Source organism: Natrix helvetica (assembly GCF_964273705.1).
Source record: "Natrix helvetica genome assembly, chromosome: 4".
In the NCBI taxonomy this organism is placed as follows: domain Eukaryota; kingdom Metazoa; phylum Chordata; class Lepidosauria; order Squamata; family Natricidae; genus Natrix; species Natrix helvetica.
This window is the reverse complement of record NC_138550.1, coordinates 64,341,154-64,357,285: the sequence shown is the minus strand read 5'-3', so window position 1 is coordinate 64,357,285 and position 16,132 is coordinate 64,341,154. Positions and strand designations below refer to the sequence as shown.

The following is a 16,132-nucleotide window of genomic DNA, read 5'->3' as shown; positions in this document are numbered from 1 at the left end:
TTTGTATGGACTCTTAGCAACTCATTGCTTATTAAGTCTCTCATGTAATTTCGATGCCCTTCTTCTGTTTCCTTAATCAGCTTATCTTTAATTGTTAGTAGTGTTATCAATGATGTTGCTAATAAAATTTCTCTCTTTAAATCCATATTTTTTTTGTTTTTTCTTCTGTATCTTGCCATCTGGGGTAGAGTTCCCCTCCATTTAATTCCTCTTTCAGTGTTCCACTCTTTCCATTTCCAGACACAAACCAATCACCTTAGATATCAGCGGATTTAATTTTTTTATGGTCCTTTTTCTCTTCGGTTTTTAGGACTCTAACCTCCACTTTTTCCACTTGATAAACATCTCCAACTTCTTCATCAAATTTTACTGTTAGATGCTCTAGGTTTTCCAACTTCTTCTCCATCCTCTCAAATGTGTTTGATAATTTCTGAATTTCTAACAATATCTTTTGCAGGCTTAAAGTTTCTTTCTGCTGTTGAAATTGTGCCATTATCTCCAGCTGACAAACACTGCTGCTCTGACTTGGAAGGTTTTTACAAGATTAAGCATACATTCACAATAAGGTCTTGAATGAGTTAGAGAAGAAAAGGAGAAAAACACACACAGTAATGAAGAAGGAGAATTTTAGTCCATAGGTTACAAAAAATAATAATAAAAGAAAAAAATAGAACAAGAAAACTTAATCCATTCGTTTTAAAAGGCTTGCATAAATTCCATCCATGAACTTAATATTTAAAAAGTGAGATAACCCACTGTCCAAAACCATTCAAAGCTTAATTCTGCTTCTTATTTCTTCTGTTCTCAAATTTAAATTAACTTTAAGTTTTTTATAGGTAGTCTCTTTTAAAACGGTAAGAATTCCTCACCAGCTGGAAACATTTTCTCTTTCCGTATCTTTCTGTTTTGGAGTCGCCCCGACTTCATCAGCCTAATGGCTGGATTTTTTGTAGCCGACTTGAAGAACTTCTCTTGAATCGATCAGGGACTTTGCAATGTCCCTGAGATCAGCAAGACGTATTCTTCCTGTTCACCATCTCTGTGGGATGGTTTAGGTCCGATTGGACTACCCAGTGGCAAAAGTGTCAGCTGCGGTCTCGGAGCATCGAGACCGCACATCTGTATCATCGCGACATTGGCTCCTCCTTCCATATTTATTATGTTTCTTGTTGTTGCTGTTATAGGTAGAGTAGTTGAAGCTCATGAGGCAGGGAAATTATTGTGATGCATGTTTCTGAATATATACCTTCCTTGAAAAGATTTTGCAGTAGTTTCCTATGCAAGAAAATATTTAAATAAAATAAAAATAAAAACCTGTCCCTGCACGTTCCCCACCCCTGCACATGCATGTGACTTGTGTGACTCCTTGTGCATGTGCGTATGACCCCCACATGTGCACGGGCAACCCCTGCATGTGCCCCCCCACATGAACACACATCTCCCACATGCGTGCGTCCCCCACATGTGCTGCAGAGACCCAAAAACCAGCTGGCCAGCAGGAGACATGTGTGCATGCATGGTGGAGCTGAGCTGGGGCAACAGCTTGCATGCCTGCAGAGAGGGCTCTGTATGCCATAGGTTCACCATCATGGACCTATACTATTTCAGATATGTGACTGTCAAGACCAGGGGTATCAAACTCAAATTCATTGAGGGCCGCATCAGGGTTGTGTTTGACCTCGGGGGCTGAGGTAGGCATGACCAGGGTAGTTGGGGCCAAGGTGGGTATGGCCATGGTGGGCATGGCCAGCTTAATGTCACTCATGTTGGGGGCACCTGTGGTGGCCAAGTGCTAAGGCAGGACTTCCCTCAGACCCTCCCTCCCTCTCATTATAATCTTCCTTCCTTCCTTCCTTCCTTCCCTCCCTCCCTCCCTCCCTCCCTCTTGATTCTCCTTTCTTTTTCCTCCCCCTCTTTCCTTATTTTTCCTTTGTTGCTCTATTCTCATCTTTTTCTTTGTCTTTCCTCTTTCCCTTTCGCCTTTCCTGTCCTTTCTTGCATGCTCAAATGCAAAAGGGGAAACATTTCCCCTTTTGTTTTCTTTTAAGTTTTAGTTTTGCTAGTCCTCTACAGGCAAAAACAGTGCTTAGGCCGGGATGGCCTCCTGCAACCCTCTACAAGCAAAAATTGAACTCGAGGTGGGGTGGTATGCACTCCATTTTCACTGGCAGAGGCACCACAGGCTGGTCATTTGCTGTTTCCAGGGCAGCCCTGTGGGCCAGTTCTAAGCACCCCATGGGCCAGATCCAGCCCCTGGGCCTTGAGTTTGACACCCCTGGTGTAGCTTCTTCTTAAAAACTTCCAATGATAGAGTGCCCACAATTTTGGTTGGCAAGCAGTTCTACTGGTTAATTGTCCTCACTGTTAGGAAGTTTCTCCTTAATTCCAATTTGCTTCTCTCTTTGATCAGTTTCCAACCCTTGTTTCTTATCCTGCCTCTGGTGCTTTGGATAATAATTTGACCCTGTCTTCTTTATGGCAGCCCCTCAAATACTGGAATACTACTATTGTGTCACCCCTAATCCTTCTTTTCTCTAGATTAGCCAAAACCAAATCCTGCTTTAGTTCTTCATATGTTTTAGTCTCCAGGTCTTTGACCATCTTAGTTGCTCTTCTCTGAACTTTTTCCAAAGTCTCAACATCTTTGTTGTGGTATAGTCAGCAAAATTGGCTGCAGTATTCCAGGTGTGGTCTTACTACGGTTTTATAAAGTGGTACTATTACTTCATGTGATCTTGATTCTATGCCTCTGTTTATACAACCAGGATTATATTAGCTTTTTTTGGCTTCTGCTGCACACTGCTGCCTCATATTCAAGTCATCAAACACTAGGACTCCAAGGTCCCTCTCACAGTTACTGTTTTTGAGCCAGGTCTTGTCTAATTTTTCTTTATTATTTATTATTATTTGTTTGTTTGTCAAACATGTACACGATAATAAGTATAGGTATGAACATAAACATGAACAAAGGAAGTAAATACAGATAAATGAGGACAGTAAGACAGGGACAGTCGGCACGCTGGTGTGCTTACGCATGTCCCCTTTACGGACCTCTTAGGAATGGGGTGAGGTCTATGGCAGACAGTTTGAGATTGAAGCTGTGAGGGTTTGAGGCTGTAACAACAAAGTCGGGTAGAACATTCCAGGTGTTGACCACTCTGTTGCTGAAGTTGTATTTTCTGCAATCGAGTTTGAAGTGGTTTACCTTGAGTTTGTATCAGTGGTGGGTTCCGGATCCTGTTGCAATCGGTATGCTGCAACAGGGCTGGGAACACATGCATGTGTACCAACCGCCCGCGACTCTCCAGTTGCTCGGTGGAGTGTTGCGCAGGTGCTGTATGCTCCGTGCGTGTGCACAAATGCCCGATCGGCTCAAATAATGGTAAGGAGAGGGGGTGGGCGGGAGGGCCCTCTGGAGCACTGTATTGGAATGGTACCTGGTGCTCCCAGCAGGCATCAGTACACCCATACCGGGGCATACCAGTCATATCCCACCACTGGTTTGTATCAATAGTTTGCCCATATATTATTGTGGTTGAAGCTGAAGAAGTCATTGACCAGCAAGATGTTGTAGCAGCAATTTTGCATATTATGCTTAGATTGGATTGCAGCTGGCACAGTTCCAGATTGTTTAAACCCAAACTTTCAAGCCTGGTGGCATAGGAAATTCTATTGTGAGTAGAGGAGTGGAGTACTCTTCTCGTGAAATACTTCTGTACCCGCTAAATCATGTTAATTTCCTATATATATTGTGGGTTCCAAGCGGATGAGCTGTATTCAAGAATTGGTCTGGCAAAGGTTTTTTATGCCCTAGTTAGCAATACAATGCTGCCAGAGAAGAAGCTTCACAAAATTAGATTAACAATTTTAATGCCTTTTTGGCAATGCTGTTACAGTGAGCTCTGGGGCTTAGATCATTTGAATTAGTACTCCTAGGTCCTTGACAGAGTGAGGGTCATCTATGAGGTTGTTTCTGCCCAACTTGTATTTGATATTCTGATTTTTATTGCCAATGTGTAGGACAGAGCATTTATTAGTTGAAATTTGGAGTTGCTAATTGCGCGACCATTCTGACACATAGTTAAGGTCAGCAGCATTGTCAGTGGTGTTAAATAATTTTATGTCATCAGCAAAGAGGATGCAGCTGCTTTTAAAATGATCACACAGGTCATTGATGTAAAGCAAAAATAGTGCAGGTCCTAAAAAATGCTGCCTTGGAGGACACTGCTCTTAACAGGTGCCGAATTTGATAGGGCCCTCCCTATTTGACTATTGGTTGCCTGTTTGACAGGAACACAGCTATACACTTGTGCAGGGATCCAGAGATGCCGTAAGGGTTTAATTTCAACAGTAGTTTGTTGTGCACCACTGAATCAAATGCTTTGCAGAAGTCTATGTAAATTGCATCTATTGTTTTACCCTGGTCAAGATGTGTGGTCCAAATGTTTCTGCAGTATAAGAATTGCAGATTACAGGCCAATTTTTTTTCCTGAAATGGAACTGCTTGTTAGAAAGCAGGTTGTTTGTTTCTTAGTGGACAGTGATGGATTGATTTATAATTAATTCCATGACTTTACAGGTGACGCAACACAGTGAGATTGGTCTGTAATTTTCTACTAGACTAGGGTCTCCCTTTTTAGAAATAGATATGACACCATGGTTAATGACTATAAATCAGGCAAGTAGCTTGTTCTGAAAGATACCTCATAGATTGTGCATAGTAGGTCTGCTAGGGCAGTGGCAAGCTTTTTCAAGAAGTAGGCAGGTAATCCATCAGGGCCAATAGACAGAGTTGGCTTTAGTTTGCAAAGTGCTGTTTCAACATTATCTACTGTAAAATCATTGTGTAGTAAATCGTTACAATTTGTACAACTAGGAAATGAAGGGCAGCAGCCATTGCTGTCAACAAAGACTGAACTGAAGAACATGTTGAAGGGGTTGGCCTTAACAGCTTCATCATTACAGTCTTCCCCATTAGGCCCTTTTATGGGTAGGATAGTTTTTGATTCTTTAAATTTGGTGTTTACGAAACTATAGAAGTCTTGGGTGGATTTCGAGTTTAACAACTCTTCCTCCTGTTTGCAATGGTAATTGGTGCATTCTGCCTTTATCTGGTGGCATAAGGCTTTGTAGCAGTTTTTAAACCGCTTCGGGGAGAGGGGGCGGTCTAGAAATCAAATAAAATAAATAAATAAATAAATAAATAAAGTTAGCAACATAACCAGTTTCGTTTTCTCACCAGAGATTTTTTTTATTGTAACTTTCTTATTGTTATGGGTATTTGGGGGGGGCTTTATGTTGCTCTCCTTCAGTCAGGAGGGGAACAAAGGGTGAGGGTTGGGGTGGACACATGGCAGAAGTGTGTTCTGGTTTCAGTAAGTTTACATGAAACACAGGATAAATCCTTCTAAGGGCCTTCAGCAATTCGAATCTCACTGATACAGGATTTATAATTTTGAAAATGGAAAATGGACCCATATATTTCAGACCCAATTTCTTCAATTTCTGGGTGGTTTGCAGAAATGTAGTGGACAAAAATACCCTATCCCCAACCTGGTACTCTTTTGGCTTGGCCCATTTTTTGTCAGCTTGTTTTTTGTGTGCTTGATGAGCTGCATCCAAGGCCTTGCAGGTCATCGATCAAAACTGTTGAAGTTGATTACTCCTCTTGGACAAGGACAAAATCTGTGGCTTCTCTTGAGGCAATTCAGGAATGGGCACAAAATCCTGGCCAAACACAACTTTAAAAGAGGTCATTCCGGTACTGCTATGTACTGAATTGTTGTACGCCACCTCTGCATGTGGCAAAAAGTCAGCCCAATTATCCTGTTGATAATTGACATAACACTTAAGGTACTGCTCCAGAACTGAGTTAGACCTTTCACAAGCCCCATTAGTCTGCAGTTGGTGGGTGGAGTTTAGTCCCTGGGCAGAGCCTATTAATTTCAGGAACTCTTTCCAAAAGAGGGAGGTGAATTGGACCCCTCTGCCTGAAATAATGTGTTCCGGAACTCCATGTAACCTATACACATATAAAATGAACAATTTAGCTAATGACTTTGCTGATGGGATCTCGGAACAAGGTACAAAGTGGACCTGTTTGGAGAACAGATTGGTGATCACCCAAATCAGGGTATTTCCAAGACTTTCAGGTAGTTCGACAATAAAATCCATCGATATTTCCTTCCATGGGGCCCCAGGTCGGGCAACACTTTGAAAGAATCCTTGGGGTTTTCCTGGTGGTCTCTTTGCGGCTGCACAAACAGGACAACTGGCTATATAGGACTCAATGTCTTTTTTCAGGGAAGGCCACCAAAACTGCCTCTTAATCAAATGCAAAGTTTTCACAAATCCAAAATGACCCACCATTCTCAAGTCATGGGCCCGTTGAAGGACAACAGTTTTCAGGCTGGCAGGAACATACAGCTTAGCTCCTACCCAAGCCAGGCCATCTTTCATGGTGCATTCATCAGAATGTTCTTTGAACCAGTCATTGGACACGAGTCTTTCCTTAAGTTTGTTCATCAAGTCCGTGGTCACATCTAAATCCACTGGCCCTGGTCCTAATGACCATTGGGGGCAGCTTTTTCTCCCTCCAGGGATGTATTTTAGGGTAAAGTTGAAACGGTGGAAATGCTGTGCCCAGCATACCTGTTTAGGTGACACCTTATGTGGGGTCTTCAACGCTTCCAGGTTTTTATGATCAGTCCATACTTCAAAAGGGTGTTTCACCCCCTCCAGGAAATGTCACCAGGTCATTCAGGTTTTTATAGTTCACACATAAGTGGAATAAGACCTCTGTGGCCTAGCTGGTTGAATGAACCTCCTCTTTAAGTTTTTAACCATGAAGTTGACATGGGGTCTCCAGTTCACATGGAGTCATCGAGTAAATCTGCAGTTTAGGGAGGTTCTCACCTGGGGGAATCTCTATGCTGCAATCTGTGGTGTGGTGGGGATGGGGGGAAGCTTGTCAGAAGCCCTTTCACTGAATGATTACTTGGTTATAAATAATAAGTATATACTTATTATTATAGTATAATGGTATGGAATATACTTATTATTATAAGTTATAATAATAAGTATAAGTATGTATGTAATTAAATACAATGTTAACATATGAATATATTTACATGAAGAATTTTTTTTAGCTGGAGAACATAAGGGAGATGTAAGTTACTCTTTCTTTTATTTCCATTATTAGCCTATCCATCTCCACACAATCTAGCACTTTTTTATCATCATTCCATCAGAGAGATTGCTATCATTTCCCCAGTTTTGTGCCTATATGATTCTGGCCACTGTTATTATTTGTAACATGATGTGTTGTGTTTTTTAAAGTAATTTCCTCTTAAAAATAATTCTGGTTTTAAATCTAATTGTTGTTTACTAATTTTTATCTTTGTCCAAAATTTCTTTGCTTCTGAGTATGTCCACCACATGTGGAAATATGTTCCTTGCTTCTGTTTACATTTCCAGCATTCCGCTGGACTTTTTGGGAACATTTTTGCTATTCTTGCTGGGGGCAGATGCCAACGATAAAACATTTTATATAAATTTTCTTTATACATTGACAATATTGTTTATACTTATATTGTTTATAATTTTTCCCACACAATTTTTCCCAGTACTCTAATTCAATGTTGCATCCAAAACTTTTTGCCCAACTATCACAGTTTCTTTAACCGTTTCTTCTTCCATCTTATATCTCAAAAAATAATTATATGCTTTTGTTATCATTTTTTTCTCCGTCCACTGTAATATTTTGTCGAGTTCTTGTTACCTGTAAAAACCATACTTTTCTACATCTTTTTTATATCTTGACTGAATTTGTAAATATGGCCACCAATCTATATCAGTTCTTTGGTATTTTAGTTCTTGGTTTTTAAATTTCCTTGGTCATCTAATACATCTTTGTAACTTTCTTCTTTTGGGATAAGAGTTATATAGGCCTCCGACCAAGAATCCGGTATTTTTGCTTTCAGTAACAGCTCATTGAATACTTCTAGCATGACGTTACTTAGCACATCTTGTAATGTTTTATAGAATTCCGTTGGTAGTCCATCTGGACCTGGTGTTTTCCCCTTTTTTCTCTTTTTATTGCTTCTGTTACTTCATTGTTACTCATTGTTATTCTATCTTCTAGTACCTTTAAAAAATTTCTGGAATCTTAGGTATTTCCGCCTTCTCTAGAGACTGTTTTATCTTTTCCTCTGCCACTGCGTCTTGCTGTTATAGTTCCTTATAATATTTTTCTACTATTTTTTCCTTTTCTTCTTTTTGATAACAAACATTTCCTTCTTGGTCTAATAATTGATTTATGAACTTTTTTCTTTCTCTTTTTTCATCTTGTATGCCAACCATCATAGTGGTTTATTCGTGTTTTCAAAAAAAATTGTCTCATGGCTTTTACTTTATTTGCTACTTCTTTGTTTTCCATTAAATTCAATTTATGTTTTTCTAGGTCCATTAAGTTTTTAATTTTAACATTTTGTAGGTTTCTTTGTAATTCTATTTCCAGTCTCCTGTATTCCTCCTCTATCTTCTTTTGTTTTTGTGCTGATAAATAAATAAAGGGAGACTAGTATAGATCTATTTCAAGCTATTTAGCTCTCATCAGCTAGCCATACCCTTACTGGGATTTGAACCTGGGCTGTATTACTTATTAGGCAGATTTATTAGCCACTAAGCCACAGGCTCTCCTCCTTATCAGCTGAGCAAGGGAAATTATTGGTATGGCTAGCTGATGAGAGCTAAATAGCTTGAACACAAACATAGCAAAGGCAACATTAAAAATAAAAATATGGTTTCCTGCCTGGATGGTCTTCTGTAATGAGCCGAAGGACAGAAAGGGGGAGTAGTGAGCTCCCTCCCATATTTGGGCATACCAGGGGTTGTAACACAAATACATACCTATTTCCCTGGCTCAGCTGATAAGGAGGAGAGCCTGTGGCTTAGTGGCTAATAAATCTGCCTAATATGTAATACAGCCCAGGTTGAAATCCCAGTAAGGGTATGGCTAGCTGATGAGAGCTAAATAGTTTGAAATAGATCTATACTAGTCTCCCTTTATTTATTTATCAGCACAAATACAACACACACATACACACACATGTGTGTGTGTGTGTGTGTGTGTAAAATGAGTATAGAGGTTAATGATGAATAGATAAATGTTAAATAACAGTTATAAGAATGTATATCTATGAATGAATTTGACAGGGAAAAAACTATTTGCTTGCAAAGTTACAATGGCACTGACAAAAGTGACTTATGATCATTATTCAAACTTATGACCATTACAGCATCTTCATGGTCTTGTGATCAAGATTTAGATGTTTGGCAACTGACTCATAGTTATGATGTTTGCAGTGTGTCAGGATCATGTGATCCCCCTTTCTGACCTTCCAACAAACAAAGTCAATGGGAATTCAGATTAATTTAACAACTGGTAAGAACACAGGTAAGAACCTACTTAAGGACATACCTTGTGGCTTTAAGAGTGGCCAAACGTCGACATTGTGCCGCTCTTATTGCGTCCGCAGACAACCGCCCTGCCGCCCTGTTTCGGGTGACCCGCTCCCTTCTGTCACAGAGGCTGCGGGAAGCCCCCTTGCAGGGCAGGGCAGAGGAATTTGGGGAATAACTGCAGGATAAAATCGCTCAAATCTGGAGGGAATGGGTCCCCCTCAGTGGGCTAGGGGGGACGTCCGAGGCGAGTCTTGAGAGACCATTATGGGAGGAGTTTGACTCTGTTGCCACCGATGATTTGGACAGGCTGCGTGGGCGACTGCGAGCCACCACATGTTTATTGGACCCGTGTCCCTCCTGGCTTGTACTGGCATCCTGGGAGGTCACACGAGGCTGGCTCTTGGGACTAGTGAACGCTTCATTGAGTGAGGGGTCCTTACCAGCCGCCTTGAAAGAGGCGGTTGTGAGGCCCTTACTCAAGGGGCCTTCTCTGGACCCAACTGAGCTAGCTAATTATCGTCCCGTCTCCAACCTTCCCTTTTTAGCGAAGGTTGTAGAGAGTGTGGTGGCCCAACAGTTCCCACGTCACCTGGAGGAAACTGATTATCTAGACCCGCGTCAGTCCGGCTTCCGACCCGGACACAGCACAGAGACGGCCTTGGTCGCGTTGGTAGATAATCTCTAGAGGGCCAGGGATAGGGGTTGTTCCTCTATCCTGGTCCTATTAGACCTCTCAGCGGCTTTTGATACCATCGACCATGGTATCTTATTGCACTGGCTGGAGGGGCTGAGGGTAAGGGGCACCGTTTTGCGGTGGTTCTGCTCCTACCTCTCCGAGGACGCAATGTGTGTTGGCAGGGGAGCAGAGGTCGACCCTGAGGCCGTTCACTTGTGGGGTGCCGCAGGGGTTGGTCCTCTCGCCTCTCCCGTTCAACACATATATGAAGCCGCTGGGTGAGATCATTCGTGGTTTTGGGGTGGGATACCATCTGTACGCTGACGATACGCAGCTGTACATCTCCACCCCGAACCACCCCAACGAGGCCGTCGAAGTGTTGTCCCGGTGCTTGGAAGTCGTACGGGTCTGGATGGGAGGCAACAGACTTAAGCTCAACCCCTCCAAGATGGAGTGGCTGTGGCTACCGGCCCCCTGGTTCAACCAGTGGATTCCATCGCTGGCCATTGGAGGCAAGCAACTGGCCCCCGTGGAGCGGGCGCGCAATTTGGGCATTCTCCTAGATGCCCGGCTGTCTATGGACGACCATGTGGCAGCAGTGGCGAGGGGGGCTCATGCGCTGGTGACGTCCCGTCTGGACTACTGCAACGCTCTCTACATGGGGCTCACCTTGGGATGCACCCGAAGACTACAGCTGGTCCAGGATGTGTCCGCGCGGGCAATTATGGGGAGTACGAGATACTCCCATATAACACCTCTCCTGCGCGAGCTGCACTGGCTCCCTGTGGTCTACCAGGTGCGTTTCAAGGTGCTGATCACCATCTTTAAAGCGCTCCATGGCACAGGACCTAGTTACTTGCGGGATCGCATCCTGCCCCATACATCCCTGCGACCAATTCGCTCTCACAGAGAGGGACTCCCCCGGGTGCCGTCCACTAAGCAGTGCCAGAGGGCGGCGCCCAGGAGTAGGGCCTTCTCTGTGATGGGCCCAGCCCTCTGGAATGACCTCCCCCCCGACATTAGGACTACTACTGATCTCCGCTCCTTCCGCAAGAAACTCAAGACCCACCTGTTCCAACTAGCCGGCCTGGCTCAACTATAGCTCTATCTTCTAATCCCCCTGGCAATTTTAAATTTTAGGGTATTTTAATGTTTTTAACTCTATTATTACTGTGTTATTTTATGAATTGTAATAATTGTTGTTGTGAGTTTTTTATACCTCCTCCGTGCAACATGTGATATGTTTTTTATTGTACGCCGCCCCGAGTCCCTTCGAGGAGAGGGAGCGGCTTATAAGTCTAATAAAATAATAAATAAATAATAAATAAACTGTGTTACTAATTTAACAACTGCAATGATTCATTTAACAACTTTGGCAAGAGAGGTCATAAAATGGGGCAAAATTCACTTAGCAATTGTCTTAGCCACAGAAGTTTTGGGCTCTATTGTGGTTGTAGGTTGAGGACTACATGTGCATATTTCAGAGGACCCTGTCTAGTTCCTGAGATTGTACAAGCTGAAATGAATTTGTAATGTACAAATGAGAAGTGTAATTCCCATCCAAGGCCAAATATAGAATTTCCTCAAAAATAAAGTTAAGACAATTCCTCCCCATACAGGCCCACATAGCCTTCACACACTGGGGCAGGATCTCAATAGCCTCACTTGACTGGCCTGGGATCAAATATATACTGGATATTATCAGTACACTAATGATATTTTACCCCCAACCTGATGGATGACTTCAGCTTTCGTATACATGCTGAATGAGAGAAGTAAAGCCTTGTAGCACTCACAAAGAAGGAGTTTAGGGTTAAAATTAGGGTTAGTGTTAGTGTAAGAGTTAGCGTATTCTTACTGCAACAACCAACACTGACTAGAACCAGCCCTGAAGGAAGGAAAGATACACAATCAAACAGTACCCCATTCCCAATGCCTGAATCAGTTTAGAAGGATGCCATGTTCAACAATACTGAAAGCCATTGAGAGATCAAGAGTATAAGTATGGGTACATGAACTCCATCCTAGTTGAACACAAGTCATCTATAAAGATAGGTTGCCTCCATACTAAATCCTGGCTTGAAACTTGATTGAAACAAGTCTAAATAATTCACTAACTCCAGACTTCTTTACACCTGCAGTTTGACTACTTCTCTAAAAGGGAAGGTTGGAGACAGATTGGTAGTTGTCTAAAGCTACTGTGTCCAAGGATGGCCTATTGAGAAGAGACTGTACCACTGCTTCTTTTAAGCTTGGAGACCAAGTTTTTCCCTCACATTATAGCACGGACTCAACCACAGAACATCTCTTTGGCCACTTTCACAACATAGGAGGGACATGGATTCAGCACAGAATTGGCTTAGCTAACAGTGAAGAACCTTATAATTTTTCATATATAATTAAATAATAATATTTATACATACCTAGTAAGAATATCAATAAAAAGATGATTTGCATGGGTAAAATCAGTCTATCGTGATTCCAAACACTCTACTTAAAAGTCAGGGAAATAATTACTCGATTTTTATCTGTAGTCATATCTATATTTATCTTAACTGCAGCAATTTAAATATAATTTTTTGACAATTATTTTGTCAGAAAATTCTATGAATCTATTAACTCTTCCACTATCAATGTCCAAATATTAAGACATATTCAATCTGGAATCAACAAGCTATTTCACAAAGATAAAATTTAATCATACATTGTAAGTCAGATGTAATGAAGCTTATAATGGGTAACAAACCAAAATAAAGAAATTACTTACGCCCATCGATCCCAATATATTTTATTAAGTTTTTCCCACTGGGAAGTAAGCTGAGTCAGCTTTTCATCAATTTTCATAGCTTCACCAGGTGTGGCACTTTTCAGAACTGCAGGCTTCTTGTTCTGAATGATTTCAATTTGATTTGAATATCTCCTTTTGGTGTCCTTAATTTTCTACAATTCAAGAGGTGGAGGAGAACAAGAAAGAACCTTATAAGAGATATATAGATGTTGAATTATTAAATAAATTTCTACTTCTATAACACTTCTATAGTTTGAACAAAATCAATCCATGTTAAAAGAGGAGAGAGAGAAATGAAAAGAATTAAATTGTCTTTGGCATTTGGGAGGATCTTGCATTAAGAAAGAAAAACAATCCAGAAATGAAAGGGAGGATTTTGTTCTTTTTAGTGTTCATTATCTAAGAGTCAGAAGGACTGATATTTCAAGTTTGTATGGTACTTGCATTGGGATGTGGTGGCTCAGTGGCTAAGAGTGTTTATCAGAAGGTCAGCAGTTCAGCGGTTCGAATCCCTAGTGCTGCATAATGGAGTGAGCTCCCGTTACATGTTCTTAGCAGTTGGAAAGCATGTAAAAATGCAAGTAGAAAAATAGGAACCACCTTTGGTGGGAAGGTAATAGCTTTCCGTGTGCCTTCGGCATTTAGTCATGCCAGCCACATGACCATGGAGACGTCTTTGAACAGCACTGGCTCTTCGGCTTTGAAATGGAGATGAACACCTCTCTCTAGAGTCAGGAATGACTAGCACATATGTGTGAGGGGAACCTTTACCTTTATGGTACTTGTGGAGTATTTTAAACATCTGAATTTTATTTTTATTTTTATTGATTTAATAAGTAATTAACAAATTGTCATTTAATATTAACAGGAAATGTTTGGTCCTATGTAACAAAATTGCACTGAAGTAATATAAGATATTATAAAAGCAAGAATTGGGTCAATGCTACAACTGTCTATTTTTAACCTCACTTTCACTTGCACATTTTTTCCTAATTGTAGAGAATATATCCATTGAAGTCAACATCATTTGATAATCATCTGTTTCTTGGCAGCAAAGATCCCAAATGAAACCAGGTTTTATCAAATGCATTTTATTTTCATTGTGAATATAAAGATATGAAAGTTTAGGGAAGCCCATTAGTAGATTAGGAAATCATTGGGAACAAAATCCTTATTATTTCTCAAAAACCAAGAATTTCCCATCACTATATAGTATTCACTTTATTTGATAGTTAAGAACATTTTCGACATGTTCAGTTCTTCTACTGTTTGTTTATCAAGTATCAATCAAATATTTTTATCCTCAAACATTAAATTGGAAAGTTATTTCATTTCCATAGGTTGAAAGATTGCACTTATTCCTGAAAAAGAAATAGAGCCACTAGCTCTCATTTATATAAAGGTTTCTTCATTGTTTCTTTGCCTTACTTGGTAGAACCCATATTTGCATTTCTTTGGTAAAAATGCAAATGCACTTAGGAAAACATTGTCCTGGATGAATACTAAATTTATAATCATCTTTCAGCTTTTTATTCAAATACCATAAAAGTAAGAAGCAGAGCTTCTAGTATTCATAAATGAAAAAGAAAAATCCTTTGTCAAACCACAGTCTTGAATATATGCTAGAACTATGAATTATAACATTATAAATCCAGTATATTTAAAATTAAAAAGGCATTCTTGCTGGGCAATGACTACAGTGATTAATGAGTAACTACCATCAAACTTGTTACCTATATAACTATCATGATAAAGAAAGAGGAGGGGAGGGGGAGAAGACACCATGGGGTCAGAGAGATGGAAGAAGAACAAAGATGAAAGGCAATTCTTTTCTCCTCAGTTTCATTTTCAAAGGAATCTTCTCTTAAATTCATAATTCATAATTTGTATTTTATGCTAGTTATCCATGAAAAGTATCATTCTTTTTGACTGAGAAAACCTGGTTTTTAATGATGTATAAAAAAAACAAAAAAGGGAAAAACACAATAACTGCAGATAAACACGATAGGGAAAGCAGGAAGAACAGGGATTCTGGAATTCTTTTTCATTCATCTGTGAAAAATGTTTAAAGGAGTAAAATATTGCATGTCTGTGTTACTGCCTTACTGTTCTACCATTGTGCTCTGCATCTCTGTGCAGCACTGGGACAAGCTGCAGATCATCACTTTAAGTCATGTCATCAGAAATGAGCAGAGAGTTTAGAATGGAGAGACTTCTAACATTCTGATTTGCTGTTGTCTCTGTCAAGGGAATGCCCTGAGTGATTTTCTTTTTCCTCAAAATTATTTCTTCATAGGTTAAAATTGTTCAGTTTTGTGGAAAAAAATATTTCATTTATTGTGCACAAAGTAGTCATAAAATATAGGATCCACATGGTTGTTTAAAAAAAAACAGAATGTGATTCTGTTGTAAAAATAGGTCTTTGAAACAGAATCTTCTAGGAAATGTTAGGATGTAACAAGTGAATATGGTTGGTTGATGTGACTTCATCTTTGTAATATTTGAATACATTTAGATACTGTTGGATATGGATATGTGTCCATACATGTGCATCAGGGGTGGGTTTCAATTTTTTTACTACTGGTATGGTGGGTGTGGCTAGATAGGGGGGGCCTGCGACTGAGTGGGCATGGCCAACGTGACATCACATGACCCCACCTCACCATGCCATGCCCACCGAAATGGTGGTGAAAAGTTTTGATGGGTGGGGACGCACCAGGCTGGGGTTCTTCACTGTCTTTTTTGGGGGGGATCCCCAGAGCACGTGATCAGGGGGGGTGTACTGCTCCGAGAAGCCACACTCGCACGGCTCCTGCTGAAGCATGCAGAGTGCTTCTTAAGACTGGGAGAAGGCAAAAACACCTCTGTTTTTGTGGGAAATGGCCATTTTTTTTGCAAAAACAGGGGCATTTTTGCCTTCCCCCAGCCCTGCTGAAGCCTGCAAAGTGCTTCTGGGGGCTGGGGGAAGGCAAAAATGCCTCAATTTTTGCAAAAAAGGCAAAAAATGGGCCATTTTTTGCAAAAATGAAGGTGGTTTTGCCTTCCCCCAGCCTCCAGAAGCATTCTGCAGGCTTCAGCAGGAGCCAGCAAAGCACAGCTTCTCAGAGCCGCATGCCGCCCTGATCACATGCTCTGGGGATCCAAAAACAATGCCGGCAAAGCCAGCAGCTTCGGGGGATTCCTTCCCTCAGTGATTCGTTTTC

At 40.9% G+C, this 16,132-nt stretch overlaps 1 protein-coding gene across 2 annotated transcripts in view; it reads right to left on the bottom strand.

The window, feature by feature from the left end:
- Window positions 1–16,132, bottom strand: part of DMD (dystrophin) — a 1,188,090-nt gene that overhangs the window by 609,188 nt on the left and 562,770 nt on the right. For both annotated transcript variants that reach the window (XM_081951523.1, XM_081951524.1), the window contains exon 42: window positions 12,909–13,081. In XM_081951523.1, the coding sequence (XP_081807649.1) occupies window positions 12,909–13,081 (173 nt within the window). The remainder of the gene's footprint in view (window positions 1–12,908; window positions 13,082–16,132) is intronic.